The sequence below is a fragment of the Camelus ferus genome, chromosome 10 (assembly GCF_009834535.1).
Source record: "Camelus ferus isolate YT-003-E chromosome 10, BCGSAC_Cfer_1.0, whole genome shotgun sequence".
Lineage (NCBI taxonomy): Eukaryota > Metazoa > Chordata > Mammalia > Artiodactyla > Camelidae > Camelus > Camelus ferus.
Genome location: NC_045705.1, coordinates 44,646,864 through 44,663,494, shown reverse-complemented (window position 1 = coordinate 44,663,494; position 16,631 = coordinate 44,646,864). Strand labels below are relative to the sequence as shown.

The 16,631-nt window shown below is 45.5% G+C and overlaps 1 protein-coding gene across 1 annotated transcript in view; it reads left to right on the top strand.

The window, feature by feature from the left end:
• Positions 1–16,631, top strand: part of NAV2 (neuron navigator 2) — a 365,374-nt gene that overhangs the window by 104,648 nt on the left and 244,095 nt on the right. The window contains 2 exon segments of the mRNA XM_032488868.1: positions 8,331–8,448; positions 15,591–15,643. Of these exon segments, the coding sequence (XP_032344759.1) occupies positions 8,331–8,448; positions 15,591–15,643 (171 nt within the window).

Here is a 16,631-nt window from a genome sequence, read left to right as displayed (position 1 = left end):
ACAGTTGAAAGAACTTGCCCAGGGTAACTCTGCCAGGAAGTGGTTGAGGCATATCTGGAACCTAAGCAGTCTGACTCTAGAAAGCATCTCTTTATCAATTCATCGTAAAATTTGGCTGATGGTAGTTACCGTCCTACACAAGACTGCAGCAGAAGCAGGACCCCAGAACCAGCAGGTTCTTGGGCAATGTTTGCTCAGTGCACCAAGGTGTGCCTGGGGCTCTAAGCACCTTAGCTTGACTTGATATCATTCAGAAGTAAAGGAGGAGGAAGGGCAGTGCCAGTAGGGAGAGAGCAAGATGGAGATCCAGATTAGCTAGAAGCCCTGCCCCTCCTCCCATCATTTGCAGTGTGTGCCACCTGAGCACATCCCTTCAGAACAAAAACATACATACGGGAGGGTGTCAGGGTGGATCTTTGGTTGTTGTGCAGGCAAGAAGGTTACTGGCAGTCAAACGGGAGAAAAACTGGCAGTGGGCTCCTCCCTTCCCTGATGCTATTGTCTGGGTCCCAACAGGGATGTATACTCCTTTGTATAAACAAGCTCCTGTGAACCATGTTATTAAAGTGCTGTTGAGAGCGAGAGCTGGCGGGACTGTTCAGCATGTGCTTGGGTGGGAGATACAGAACTTTGTCACATCTCTGTGCTCCTGGAGCCCAGCCTTTTAGCAGCCTTACCTGTCTGGAAAGCAGCTGAGAGCCAAAAATCCTTCCCTCCTTAACCTCAGAGCAGCTCAGAGGGGTGCCGCGGACGTTCTGCTAGGTATTTTCATTGACGGAAGTGTCCTATCAAGGCTCTTGCTTGAACAGTACTTCCTTTAACTTTACACCCAATTTTAAAGGACTCTGGGGTCTTTTAAAGACAGTCCAGCAACTCCACAGCCCTAAAGGCATCCTTGTATGCATCAAAATGCTGTTACTCACGGTGATGTCTTTGGGTCCTCGAGAAAACATGGGCTTGGCTTAATTTAAAAAGCAGAGGTCAGGTTAATCCACTTGGGAAGGATTCCCAATGGACTTACTTAAAAATTGTGTGGCTTTCAGAATTGTAAGCGCTCAGCGATCTAGAATGACTTATTCCCCTCAAACTTAGCCATGTTTATTAATTTGTTAATAGCCACCACTTACTCATTACTGTGCTCCAGGCACTGTGTTAACCACTCGCATATATGCTTTCAGTTTGTCTGTAAAGCACTCCTGCATATCACCCCCACATGAGTGAAGGCACCCATGCTCGGTGGGCCCTGACTCACCGTGGGCCACCTGGCTGGTGAGACGCAAGCCAGATCTCAGCCCTGGTCCACGCCAGCTCTGAAGACTGCAGACACACTGCCGTACGGTTACCGTGGTTGACCGAAAACCACAAATGACCTGAGTAATGTGTCGGGAGATGGCAAAGATGGGGATGGAAGAGAGTCATTGTCCTCCAGGGTGGGCATGTAGTGAGGACCAGGGAGACTGGGCAGAACTGGACTCTTCCTTTGAGAAACCAGGGAGTAGGGGGAGTGTTAAGGCCCAGCTCCTGCTATGCTGTGTGGCCTTCAGCAAAAGATTGACTGCTCTGTGCTCCCCCTTTTTTTCCCCAATGTCTAGGGCTGGGGACACTGTTTCACCCATTTGAATGTTTCAGAGCAGTGGTTTTAATCAAGAGAGGATATATTAGACTCTGGTGAGGAGAGAGCAGAAGTGGAAAAAAGCTGCCAGCTAACTTCAGGCCCCTCACTGCACCCCAGGCAGTTAAAAGTTTCTTTGGACGTGTGGCCACCTGTGGGGTAGGTACCTGGCTCCTTATTAGCTGCTGGGGATGCAGAGGTGAATGTGTCACCAGCTTTGCCCATAATTACAAACGGTGCATTTTGATTGAATTCAAACTATGAATAATTGAATAATCATTCTTCGTGATATTCTTTGTGTACGGGGTGAACACGCTATAATATTGTTGCAGCATCATTTTCGTACTTCAGAACAGTCAGAATGAATTTGACCACACACTGCTCAGTCATAGAAACTGTATGATACTGGTGATGTCACCAAAGTCTAGAGCAAGACCTCTTGAGTAGAAGCCAAACTGTAATGTCCTCTTTACAACTGATGGACTGGAAACCACCTCAGATGCTAAAAGACTGGCTTACTTGAATCTTTCATCTTCACACTGTCATTTCCTGCTAAGGGATACATTGCAAATCTTTTCCTCCTGGAACGGCCGTCCTAATGTGCTGCCTTCTGGATCCATCGGGCTGCCCGGCTGTCAGTCTGGATTTAGAGTGGTTGTCAGGGCAACAACTTCGGGTGCAGTTATTTTTTGGAATTTTGGGGGAAGTTCCTTCTTTAGAGCTACCCACCCCCATTCTTTTGAGGGCTAATTGCAGTATAAACTTAGCAACATCCCCCTTAGTGCAATATTTATCAGTTGTTACAATTAATAATCAGATTCTTTACTTCAGTTGATCTGTCAAGACTTTCCCTCTTTGATTTCAGCCTGTTTGATATGGAATGATGTGGAGCTGTAGGCAAACAAATGACACACTCCTTGAAATTCTGTCAGGGGTAATAAAGTGAATCAAAACGAACTCGCTCTTTAGCTGTCATCATCTTCCTTCCCCCTTTTTTCTTTTGACAGCAGCTCCTTTCCTTCACTGAGCACTTCTGAAGCGCTGGGTCTCCCGTTGGAGGGGGTGGGGAGAGTGGTAAACTCAGTGAGATGGATCAGAGTGGGAAAGATTCCTTCAGATACTAGTGTGAAATGATTCTAGAGCCTTTCCCTCTAGAATCTTCTCTCTGGAATGATTTGATGATTTGCAGTTGTGAGTAGGGATTGGTGGTTCTGTTCCTTTCTAGAACTGTGTGTGTTTCTTTGTCTTACCCAGTTCTACTAAAAGTTGACCAGTCAGGGATCAGAGGGCTCCAGGGTAAAAGCGACAGCAGCCCTCAGTCTTCAGGACTCTGAGGAAGGAGAGACTCTGGAGAAATGGATTCTGGACACCTGAGGCTTAGAGAGGAAGCCCTGCATGCTTTAGCCCTTGCTTAAAAGCTTTCCAGCACAAACTGCTCCATTCTTGTTGCGTTCCTCAACCTGACGGAGTCGGTCTGTGACTAAGGATACTGTGAGTTTATTTTCCAAAGTTGCTCCCTGGAACGGTGGTATTCACTGCATGAACTACTCAAAAAGCGAGTGAGAGGGATGGGGCTGAATTATGTCAGTGGTTAGCATGGCCTGTGAAAACTGTATTAAAATAAATCTAGGTGTTTTCTTGTGACTCACTTCTTCAAACAGTCAAGAGCTGGGGGAAGGGAGGGGAGAGGAAACTCCAGATAATTAATGATTCTTGTTGAGTGGGTCCTGATTAATGAGCTTAAGCTATGGAGTGATTTATTTTCTGGATTCCTTCCTCTTTTCAATCAATAAAGGAATTTGAGATCCTGGTTTGAGAACACGCTGAGAGCTCACATTAAGTCTCCGATGTAATCAGTTTCCCAAGGATTTGCCCTTTTTCTCTCTGTTTAGCTCAACTCCAGCAGCCACTTACACACCTCCTGCCGTGTGCCCACTCTGTGAGAGGCTCCTCTGTGCGGCAGAGATGGGCGAGACACGGTCTCTGCTAAAATCTGATGGTGGCGGGAGGAGGTGGTGCCAGCGGACACATTCTCTGCAGTCTCTGCATCACGCGTAGCTCAGGATGCAGTCAGGAAATCGAGAGTGACTTCATGAAGGGTCTGGCATCGGAATGGAGTTTTGCTGGGTGACCCCAGGTGGAGGCACTCAGGCTCCGGGGGGGCAGGGTGGGAGGGTGGCAGGAGTTCAGAGATGGGGAAGCAGGAGGTCCAGTTTTTCTTGGGGTAATCATAGTTATTTACTCAGGACTTGCTGCGTGTAGCTGAATTATGTCATTCAGTCCCTGTAACATAGGCTGGCAGATTTTTCTGTAAAGAGCTGGACAGTGAATATTTAAAGCTTTGTGGACCAAAAGACTGTTACAACTACTTACCTGTGCTGTTGTGGTATGAAAGCGGCCACGGACAGCACACAGGTATGGCTGGGTCCCCATAGAACTTTGTTTACAGAAACAGGTGGTCAGCTGGGTTTGGCCTGGGTCACAGCTGGCCAGTCCCTGCCTTATCATATATTTGGTATAATCCCCATTTTATGGAGGATAAAACTGAGATATAGAGAGGTGAATAGAAATTCATTTGCCAAAGGCCAGGTTGACTTGGTCAGTTCCCAAGCCCGTGCCCCTAACTTTCGCACGCACTGCCTCTCCTGTAAGGTCGGGCGCAGGCTAGAGAGGAGTGGATGGATGAGAAGATGGCGTTGAATCGCAGTGTGAAAAGTCTGCCTTGAATTCAGTGGGGTTTTTGAACAGGCGATTGGATTAGAGCTGTGCTCTGGGAAGAATCAGTTGGCCACTGTGGATAGGTAGATTACAGTTGAGAGAAGATCTCCTATTTTAGACAGCTTGGGGTAGAGAGTTTCACTTCTTTGGCAGAGCCATTTCTGACCACTCTAGAACTTCAAATGGTCCCCCTGGTATACCAGATAGCCATGTGGCCTCACCAGGACTCCATGCTGTGTGTGGACGTATCTGTCGAAAGAAGCTTGCTTGACCTTAGTTTTCTGCTGGGTTGTACAGACATGGGAGCTGGCTTTAGAGAGAGTACATCTACTTTATATACCCTTTATCACCTAGGAGGGGAGTCAGCAGGGGTACCAGTATCACTTTCCACCCAGCAGCATCCTTGTCCATGGCCTGTTCTCACCTTAGCTGGTGGTCGTGGGGCAGATGGTTTTCAACCTTGGAATGTTCTCACAGTCCCTCAGGCCCTCAGCCAGTGGGATCCCTCCAGAGCTCGAGACAGCATGGGGGGTGTATCTCCTGTTTATTTAGGGAAGGATGCCTCACTCTATGTACCAGCCTGGCCAGTTTCTGGACTGCTTCTTTAGCAGTCCACCACAGTTTGTAATTCCAGATGGGGATGCTCCAGACTCTTGAAATTGCTCCATGTAAGGGAGAAGGAGGGGGAGTCCCTGAGTCATGTGTGTCCTGGAGGTTCAGAGTAGAGGCTATGGCTGGTTTTGTTATGGCCCATTTTACAGTGCTGGGAGTCACGTTTCTAATTCTCCTTTATTTACTGAACACTAAGCACACATCAGATTCTGTGTCCTTTAGGTACATGAACTTGTTTCATTGTCATAATAGCCTGATGGTGTAGATATTATTATCCCCCTCTTGTAAGTGAGGACACCCCGGCCCAAGGGCCCAGAGGTAGTAGGCAGCGTGTCAGCTGAGATTTAAAGCAGTCTGTCGACTCCAAAGCCCTCCTCTTGACCACCCTGCTGCCTCTGTGTCCTGAGCCCCTCTGAGGGTCAGGCCCGGGGCTTCCAGGTGGTGCTGCACTGAACCTTCACAACCAGCTTCTGAAGGAGTCCTTACTGTGCCATTTTATTTTATTCTTTTCATTTAATTAATTAATTAAATTGAAGTATAGTCAATTTACAACATGTCAATTTCTGGTGTACAGCATAATGTTTGTCATACATAAACATCATATATTCCTTTTCATATTCTTTTTTACTTTCATTATAGGTTATTACAAAATGTTGAATATAGTCCCTGTACTATACAGTAGAAACTTGTTTATCTATTTTATATATAGTAGTTAGTATCTGCAAATCTTGAACTCCCAATTTATCCCTTCCCACCTCCATTCCCCCCCTGGTAACCATATATTTGTTTTCTATGTCTGTGAGTCTGTTTCTGTTTTGTAAATAAGTTCATTTGTGTCTTTTTTTTTTTTTTTTTCAGATTCCACGTGTAAGTGATGTATGGTATTTTTCTTTCTCTTTCTGGCTTATTTCCCTTAGAATAACAGTCTCCAGGTCCATCCATGTTTCTGCAAATTGTTACTCTTTTCCACTGGAATAAACAAGCCCAGAGAAGTTGAGTGACTTGACTAAGGACATTCAGACAGCAAGGGATAGAACTGAGTTTGGGTTTTTATTTTTTAAGAATTCTTTCAACGAGAACATAACTGAATAGAGGAATGAGCTTAGTTAGTAGGAGGGTGTCATGGAGGGGGTGAGCGGTGTTAATAATTTTTATTCATGTTCAGAGGGGCAGTGTTGTAGAGTGACTAAGAGATTCTAGAGTCAGTCAGCCTGGGTTCACATCCTGGCTCTGCCACTTACCTGTGACTTTGGATAAGTTACTTTACCTCTCTGCACTTCAGTTTTCTCCTCTGAAAAATAGATGGAATAATAATATCTACCTTACAGAATGAGGATGAAGTGAGTTAATATGTGTAAAGAGTTGGTACCAGTGCCTGGCATGTATTAGGCTCTGTGTGTGTTAGTTGTTATTAAGCTCCTACTCTACATCAGGTACCTTTTTTCAAATATGTTGTATCACTCAGTCCTCATAATGACTGACAAATGGATGGTTTCGATCCCATTTTACAGATAAAAAAATCTAGGCACAGAGAGTTAAATAGCTCACCTGAGGTCATACACCCATTTCTCCGCAGGTATATATTGAGAATTTCTAATGGGCTTTGTGTTATTCTAGGTACTTGGGATACATCATTGAACAAAAGACTCGAATCCCTACCCTGGGGAGACTCAAGATTTAGGACTTGAACCTAAGTCTTTATCTTTTCCTTGGAATGTCTTTCCTGCCCCTCTTCCTCTTGACAGTTTCACCTAATGATCACTGACGTTTCAATTGGCCATTGTAATGACCAAAACTGCGCTCCACTTCCTTGGCTTTCTCAGTGCTTATGAAATTGATAATGATCTTGCTGTACTGGATTTTTGATCTCTGACTACTTTGGAGTCATGGGAAAGGAAAGTAACATAGAATTAAGGATTAGATACCGTGGTCTGAGGTGTGAAACAGAACCGTACCACGGTGTGGGTCTCTGCAGTGGCAGGGATGGGGATGGACAAGGGTTGTCTGGTCTCAGCACTTGATGAAGTAGAAAGTGCATGTCTGCCTTGTCCCCTCTTGGGATATGAGGCCTTTTTGGTCCCAGGCAGACTAGTCAGGGGTGCTGCCTCCCTAGAAGGGCCCTGCTTTGCAAGCCCAGGCCCTGGCCCTCAGTCCCCATTTCGGGATCCTTGACGGGCAGCAGCCCTTTGTGTGAAATTCTGCTGAGCATGGTACTGGGAAGAACAGGATGGAGGGTGGGAGCTGGGGCAAGGGCAGGCCCTCCACGGACCACCCTGGTGTCACGTGAGATCTCAGAGGTGACCTGCTGGTAGAGATCTGACCATCACCTTCATCATTTTGGTAAGCTATCATCAGTACGTGAACTGTGGCTGCTAACATGGCCCAGCTTTTTGAGCAATTATTTGTTTGTATCATTCTGGGGGGGAAAAGATGCTGATAAAGATGCCTGCACGTCCCCTTGCAAACTCACAAATCCATGTACGAAATAGCACTCAGAACTGAGGAGGAGGATTTAAAATTTTGTTTTTGGCTATGTTACATAGGGGGAAAGTTCTTAGGTGAGAGTTTTCTTGTGTTTGTTGGTCTGTTGGGAGAAAATACTCTTTTGTGCCGAAGATTCTGTGACCAAGAGGAGCAAGTCTCTCAGCCCCCAAGGGGGTCTGCTTTCCTGAGCCTATGATGACCCAGCCTCTGCCTTTCGGGTGCTGTGCACACTGATGCTGTGTTTAAATATGTTGGAATTTGCTGGGGCTTTATTCACAGAATCCCAACAGTGAAAATGATGCCAGGCTTTTAAATTAAACCGATTAAATTTGAGATGATTGTGAGGCCATCAATAACTCCACTCACTCAAGAGTAATTGAAGGGCTCTGTGTTTTGGTACTTGGCTTCTTTACAAGGGACCCAGGCTCCTGAGAACACCGCTAACTCAATAGCCCTCCTTTCCCTGAAATGGCCCATTAAAAGATGCCTATTGGGTGGTAACCTCCCCATACGTTTTTCTCAATAAAGAGAAAAAGATGGGAAAGGGCGGGGTAGAGCGGTGGGGTGGGGTGGGGGACCTCTCCTGCATTTAGAGCTGCTGCCTCTCAGAGCCGCCTGGAGCAGACTGTTTAGTTCCGTGTCCCCTGTCCCATTCAGGCGTCTGCATGTTTTGAAGCTTTCTTTAGCTTTTTCCTGAGCCTTGACGGCAGACCTCTCAATAGGGGAAAGCCGGCTCGGCCAGCTGAATGCCCCATCGGCACAATGCACTGCATGTTAATGGCGCGGCTGGCCCCAGACAGCTCTCCTGCCGGACGGTGCTGGCTGCGCCGGCCCAGCAGCTGCCTCAGACTCTGAGAAGGGGTCCGACTGGGTTCCTGAAGTTGCCTGTTTGCTTTTTTTGCAGATCTACACGGACTGGGCCAATCATTATCTAGCCAAATCAGGCCACAAACGTCTCATCAAGGATCTCCAGCAAGATGTGACGGACGGCGTCCTCCTGGCCCAGATTATCCAGGTTGTGGGTAAGAGCAGGTTTTACATTGGGGGTGGATGAGTTACAGCAGAGACCGGTCCTGGAGGGATCATGTCCAGCAAGAGGGAATGGAGCACTGACATCTCTTAAGAAAAAGGCAGCGCTTCTGTCGCATGGGTTGACAATTTATTTAACTCAGTTTTGTGCTGGGGGAATGTGGGTACCAGCTCACTTTTCCTGATAGGATCACCCACACAGCAATCTTATCTTGATCCTCTGAGAAGAAAGACTGGCCATAGCTGGAGGGAAATGCTGGTGGTTTGGGAAGGGACTTTTGGTCCCCCTTCTTACTCTCATTCCCCCCATGATGGTGCTTTTTTGTGGATTACTTTGGAAATGTTAAAAAAAAAAAAAAAAAGGCAACATAGGGCTGGTTTATTCCTATGAACTCTAACTGGGTCCAAGAAATCAAAGGCTCAAACTCCGCAGAGGGCTGCTTCTGGTTTTAATACTAGGGGAAGGGAACCCAGGCGGTGGGATTTTTAATGCCCTTGCCATGTGCTGGGAGGAGAGGGGTCATCCTGGGCAGGCATGCGGGCAGAGGCTGGGCACTGCTTTGCCTTGGGTCTTAAGGGAAGCATCCTAGTGGTCCAGCCTGAGAGCTCAGAGCGGACTTTGGAGGCGGGAGGTCAATTAGATGGCATTAGGCTGATTGTTGTCGCTGGCAGCCTTGGCAGCTGACTCATGCCAAGACAGAAGGCGGAAAAAAGGGACAGAAACCCCAGCCCCTCAGGCTTGTGTTGTTATTGGAAAAGTTACTTATCCTTCAAGTGTGAGAAGTGGCCTTGTATAGTCATAGCTCTGGTCACATGTGGAGATTGTACCTAAAAGTATAAGCAAATTGGCCTGAGGTGAATCTTCTGGAGTGTCACTCAAAGAGAAAGTTGTTTCCCTGCTGTCTTAAGACTGACTTCTTAGGATCAGCTTCCACTGGTTCTCCTTCTCTTTCTCTTCTTTTTCCTTCCTTCCTTGTATTAGTTTGCTGTTGCTGTATAACAAATTGTCACAAACTTAATGGTGTAAAACAACATATGTTAAAACTGTCTCACACTTGCTATGCACCAGGAGTGCAGGCACAGGTTAGCTGCATGCCTCTGCAAAGCTGCAATCAAGGTGTTGATCAGGGGGTAGTTCTCATCTGGAGCTTGACTGGGGACCAAGCTCAGTCAGATTGTTGGCAGAATTCATTCCCTTGCAGTTATAGGAGTGAGGGCTGGAGGCCACCCTCAATTCCGAGAAGGCCCTCTCTGCTCTTTGCCACATAGTTCTCTGCACATGGCCTCTGCTACCTCTGTTTCCCTGTCTTTAAAATGGGCACAGCTGTGGCTGCATTGTCTGATCTTGTGGCAGTCTTAGGAAATGCAAGGTAGGTATCAAATAGGAAATGTGCTTGGAAACTGGAAAGTGTTCCTGAGTAGCACTTGGTAACCACTGCCCAGAAAGGTATGTGTACAAAGATGATGAAGCCTTGGTATCAGTGTCAGTGTGTCATGATAGATGAGTTCTGTCTGTCATGGGCCCAGAAGAAGTGAATTGTAACATATATATCATGAATTTACTAAGTATAGTGCTACAGAAATGTAAGCTAGAGCAGTTTTTATCATTGCGTCCCTGAATCTGTTCAGATGAGGTGAACCTCCCTAGACAGTGACCTCTCTGGGCTGGAGCTACTGGACTGCGATTTCAGAGGCTCAAGTTAGTGTCATCGACCCAGGCTGCACCTCAGGCCACCAAGTTGCTTTCCTCAGCCCTCCAGGATAGACTCACTCTGGCCAGGGACTCCCTCCTAAGTAAGGCCAGAGGTCAGCGTGTGGGTCGCTACCCCTGACAGCCAGGCTCACACCGTCTGCTCTCTTTGGAGAACAGAGGCCCAGAAAATGGGGAGATGAGAAGGCAGCTAAACATGCTGGGGTAAAAACGTCGAGGTTTTTGCAGCTGTGATGGTACAGATTCGTTAAGGCAAGAATCATCAATGAATGTTGAAATCTAGAGGAGAAAGTTTGATGAAGAGCGGGCTGTTTGCATGGTCTCAAAGTGTCTCTCCACTGATTGCTTATTAGTTCCAAGGGGAAATAGCCTCTTGGGAGAATCCAGGCACCATGACTAGGTTATTAAAATTACATTACTGCTGAGGGGCAGCTGGTCGTCATGTGCTTCCTGATGCGGTACCCTGAAAAGAACGCAACATCGCTTAACATTGTATTCCACTCAGGGTTGGAAAACCTGAGACCAATCATGAGGAATCTCAGGCAGACCCAAATTGTGGAATACTATATTAAAAAAAGAAACTGACCTGAGTTGTTCAAAAAATGTCAGTACTGTGGAAGTCTGAAAAAGGGTGAGAAATTTTTCGAGAAGAAAGACTAAAGAGACCTGACAAGTAAATGCACTGCATGATCCTCGACTGGATCCTGCACAGGGGAGTCAAATGCTATGAAGGGCGTTTTTGAATCAATTGGCAAAATTGGAATATTGGAATTACAGCAGTGTTAAATTTTCTGAATTTTAAAATTGCACCATGAGATAATATCCTTATTCTTTGGAAATACTGAGAATAAGGGATAAAGGACATGACCTATGTAGCTTACACGCTGCTGTTTCAGGAAAAAAATGTACCTATAGGGGAGAAGGAGGGAAAGAGAGGGAGGGAGAAAATGAGAATGGATGGTGGTATCTAGGAATTCTCTGTACTATTCTTGTAACTTTTCTGTAGGTTTGAAGTTATTTTGAAATACTTAAAAAGAACACATCTCAATGAAAGACCATCAAAACGTGCAGGCAGGGAGGTTGTGCTTTTAAGGGACATCCTCTTCCTAGGCCCAGGAGGGACGAATGCTTGAGGACCAGGGGTGCCATAAGGCCTGACCCATGACTGGGGAGGTGGCGGGGGTGGGGACAGGGTTGGGAGGGTGGGAATCAAGGAAAGGTACAGGGCAGTGAACTCTGGGTTTTCACCTAAGAGCAAAGGTTGAAGCACATGTTTTCTGGTTGGGGATCTTTCTACCTCCTCAGCTAGTTCTAATGGTGGAGAGCTGGAATCCTTTAAAAGCTCAGATCTGTAACTTGAAGGAAAACATTAAATGCTTTTCACACATGCTACTCCTACCTAAGTCTTCGTCAATCCCAGGTGGATCCTAGGATCTAGCCATCTATCCATTCATCCATCCTAGGGGCTGGCCTTCCCAGACAGTGGGGTTATTTGGGGCCCACGCTTTGCCACCCTTGCCTTCCGCCCGTTAAGCAGAAAGCGGACCTTTTGCTGCTGCCTCTTGGTGCCCTTGCTTTAGTGACTGAGGGTGGGTGCCTGTGTTCAGCCTCTTATTAGTGTGATTATCTTCTCGAGTCATGAGCTGCCCGAAGTGGGCAGCTGCCTGCCAGCCCATCACGGTGCCATGTCCGTGAGTTATTAGAAAGGTTTATGAGGCCAGGAGAAACAGCATGAATCAGGAGGGAGAGACAGGCCACCCTCCTCCTGCTTGCATTGCTGTCACTCAGGGAGGATGCCAGAAGGGGTCGGAGGGAGCGAGGGAGAGATGGGGTGGGAGAAAGGGAGGAAAGAGGAGAGAGAGAAGGAGGGAAACTGGACAAACAGAAGAGGACTGGAGAGGAGGAAGAAGCCAAGGCCGAGAGCAAGAGATTTCCCATTAGAGGCGAAGAGAGCTGTTAGCAGCTGACTTTCCACCACTATTTGGGCTGCTCTGAGCACAAGCAGGAAACTCAGACAACACTCAGGACTCTCCCTCCTTTCTGTTAATGACCTACTACTACCATGACGTGACCTTGGGTAAGTCATCTGCCTTTCATTGAGGGCGGCCAGTTTCTCTTTCTGTCCGTTGGCAGCTGTCCTGTGCACACACATAGATGCCACGTGTGAATGGATGCCTGGGCTGTTGAAATGCTCCGAACATTTCCCAGGAGGTCTTTTGAAAAGTAATGAGCTTGATGCCATTTTTCTTAAAGTGCACTGATGCTTTCCAGTTACTAATTTGCCACCCTGTGTGTGGACAGGTTACCACATTAGTGAGCTAAGAATGTCTTGAACATGCTGGAATAAATAAATTACCGTTGGCACTTAGGGAATGCCAGTTTTAATCAGAGTGGAGGACTTTGAGGGACAAATGCCTTTGCTTTTTTGGTTATCTGCTTTGGGGCTTTAGCCAAAGACCCTCCCCCTCCCCAATTAATAAATTCAGTTCTTCTTACCAGCAGAATCAGAGCTGCTATTGTTGCTCCAAGTATTTATGACAACTATAGACATTTTTGAGAATTTGAGTAAAGGAGAAGTATTTAAATTACATGAAACTGGAAACGAGGAGGTCCAGACTTGGTTTGTGTTTTTATTAAGCATTTATTTTGAGTTTGGGCTTGGTCCTTTGATCGATCTCTTCTCTTGTATTCTTTTGGGGGGGGCGTAATTAGGTTTATTTATTTTTAAAGGAGGTAGTGGGGATTGAACCCAGGACCTCATGCATGCTAAGCATGCACCCTGCCACTTGAGCTATACCCTCCTTCCTCTTCCCTTGTATTCCTTAGGTCACAAATAGTCTCCACCCAGTTGGTTTATTTTGAATGTTGTCACAGGGCAGCATTAGGCTGGTAGGAGCCGTGAAAGTTGAGTTCAGGGAGCACCTGACTGTGGTTTAAGTGACAAACCATGAAAAGGAGTTAGAGGAATAATTAGACCAAACCCTTTGGTTTCGTTTATCCAGAAGGTGTATAAAGAATCTTTCAAATGACCTCTGAGGATCACAGTTATCCATCTTTGACTTTAATGAGCACTAATGAACTAATGCGGAACTGAGCTTTGATCAGAATCCAGCGTCTTATGACTTTGGCCATTGTGAATATCCAATTGGAAGATACCTTGAGTGGCCTTGATTCTCAAAAGCTATACATTTATTCCTCCAGTGTTGTGTATCAAAGTCCAGGGTCAGAGTGCAAGCCTGCTAGAATTTCCCATGTGTGATAGACAGCCATTTGTCAAGGTCTTTCTTTTTTTTCATCTTCAGTGTGTACATTTATGTATCCAAGTGAAAGAACAGCTGCCTCCAAATAGACGGTAAAACTTTGATTTGTTGAACTGTTCTGCATACCCAAATACTCCTTAGTTCAGAACACTCAGCAAATACATATGGAGTGGCTACTGTGTTTCAGGCATTGTGCTGAGCTCGGGGTTAGAGGGGGAAACAAAGCAGGTGGAAATCTGTATTCGTGTGGCCTTCATGTGCTCACTTGTACTTTCTGGTGAACTGAAGAACAAATATCCATGAGTCATCCCTCTCATTGGGCATCTTTTATGTGCTTTTTAAAGACTTTTTGGCCCCTCTTTGGGGATGGGGGGAAACAGGTAGAAGAAGCTTCCTAAAATACCCATCCCACTGTTGTTAAGAGTTGAGAAAACTCAGTTGGGTCTCTGAAGACCAAAGTCTTCCTGGGTGGGTCATGAGCCTTTATATATATTACTTTGGGCAAATTCTAAAGAAGGTGTAGATTAAGCTGAATGTATACCAACCAGGCAGTCTCTGGTAATTAGATTTTTAAACAATTCCCTGCCACTAGCTTGTTTTCTTATTTTTCACTTCTCTCTCAAGGTAGAAATTAACTAGAGAAAAAATAAACCCAACTGAGGTAACAGTGAACTCTGTGTAAGTTCAGGCGTTCTAAAACCTCCTCATTGTGGGACTCTGATTCCGTTAGTCTTTTCAGACACTTTACAGTGTCTTTTCCTGGAAGTTTTAGGCATCATACTCATTAAAATCTGATGTGAAATACATTTTTAAAACTCAGTTTTGCAAGCCCTCAGAGTCCAAGTGTGAAAGAGAAAATCTACATGTCTGCATAGCTGCATAGCCAAGAAAAGAAGTTATACACTAGATGATTAAAAGTGAAATAGAGGTGGGTCTAGGGAGCTAGAGAGCAGAGAAACCTGAGTGGGCCTTATCCTTCTGGGGGTGGGAGCTTGGGGTACAGGGACTGGGGAGGAATCTTATAAAGGCATCACAGAGGAGGTGAATCCTTAGTTCTTTACTATGAAGTCCTAGGTGAGTTTCTGGGCTTAACTCCAATGGAGACATCAAAAAGGAAATTTTCATTTTATATTTTTGACGCAGCTGATGACAACATAAATTTGGGGGTTAATGAAAGCTACTATACGTAGAACACTCACTGTGTGCTGGGCATCACACTAAGCATTTTACTGGCGTCATATAATCTTCTCACAATTCCTCTTATGAAGTAGGTAGTATTAACTCTGTTATAGATGAGGAAACTGTGGCCCAGAGAGGTTATGTTACACAGCTGAGATCACACAGCTAAGAAGCTGTGGAGCTGGGCTTTAAACTGGGTCACATAAGCCACTACGCACACAGTTTCTTGCCTTTCTTGTCGCACTGCAGTTGCAAACTCAGATGTCCCAGGATGTGTCTTGCAAGGATTTTTCCATACTTAGGATGATGCACATTCACCATGGGCAACTGGGCCTTTCTTGCCTGTTTCTGCTATTCAATTTCCAGCTAATTGAGTGCAACCTCTTTCTACCACTTCTCTAAATAGCTAGGTGTTACTATGACTTCAGTAGTGTGTGTTTCAGATCTCATTTGGACTTAGCATGGATGTCCCATTTTTAAAATCTTGTTTTTCCACTTGTCATCACTTTGAGAATAGGATTAGGGCAAACAAAAGCCATCTTACTATTTCCGGCTAAAGAGGGGGTGGGTTGCTATCATCTGTGGCTTTTGTCCCCAGGAGCTGAGTTGTGCCTGGACTGATCCACTCTGAAGCCCCCCATCTTCTGTGGGGAAGTTGCAGTTGCCTTTAAGAGCCTAAAGCACAGTCACAGCTCAGTCTGTTTACCAGTCTCCAAACATTTCCACGATGCCCCAAACCTCCAAGACTGTCGTCAATGCAGTTGTCTCTGCCTTGAATGACAGCGACCTTGCCCCAGCTGTCCCTGGAGGACGGCGGCTTGATGAGTAAGTCCTGAAGCTTGCGAGATGCGTCTCAGTGTTTCACATGCCTGTGTTTGGTTGGACAAACCCCAGTATGGGCCTTAGGATTTGCTTGGCCTCAAGGGTCCTGAACATCACTGCTCAAAGTGATGATTATTTTTCTGACTTGTGTTTCTTTTTTCAGCAAATGAAAAGATTGAAGACATCAATGGCTGTCCGAAGAACAGATCGCAAATGGTAAGTCGTCCATGGGCAGTGGGTGTTTGTGTTATGTTAGTAAGCCCTGCCTCTAAATGATATTGACCATCTTGAAAACATTCACACCACAGGCCTTACCCTAGGGGATTGTATTTTAATAAACTAACAGCCATTTCCAAATAGCCGTGGTCTGCTTCTCTGACATTTGTTGGCATTTACTGAAAAATGGCTGTGATTTTTATGTGGATCATTGAGACAGCGAAAATGAAATATGGTCCTTTTTCTTAGAAACAAGTTATGCAGAACCGGTGCACACATAACCTGGTTTACGTCTTGGGCTGATATGACTCTTTCTCCTTCCTCGAAGACCGACAGCAGTTTCTGTCTGTGTATGGTGCTGAGGCACAGACAAAGCGATGGTATCATACTGCCCAGAAATTGGGGCATGTGATCTGATTGGCTTTAAGGGTTAGAATGATGTGAAATCAGAACTGTGACAGGAAATGTGAAATGTGCAATCTCATCCAGACCATTCTCAGTGTAACCTGGACAAGTGACATTCTCTCTGGTATGATGTGCTTAAGCTCTGATACTACAGCTTAAAAAAAAATCTTAAAAAAAAAAAAATCTATTCTTGTTAGATGTCCTGCACATAATCTGAATTAAAAATTCATGATCACTATTGAGTTCAGGAACCGTTGAATTGTGATACTCTGAGTGCTTAGTTTTCCCCTTGAAATGCTTTTCAAATGTGAATATTTCCACAAAGAGTGTGTATATTATCAGAGTCTGTCAAGATGACGCTACTACCTGTTTAGAAGATGGCAACTGAAAGATAACTTTTTGTTGTTGTTGTTGTTAATTTGCTTCCAGAAATCTAAAAAAAAAGAAAAAAGGCATAATTCGTTTTTCTACTGTCACCCCACTCCCTTTGAGTAGACACGATTGGATATCTCATACCAGAACACACTGAAGTGATTGGCATTCTTTGGATTTACTGTTGAATTTTCTGAACTGTTTGTTATCC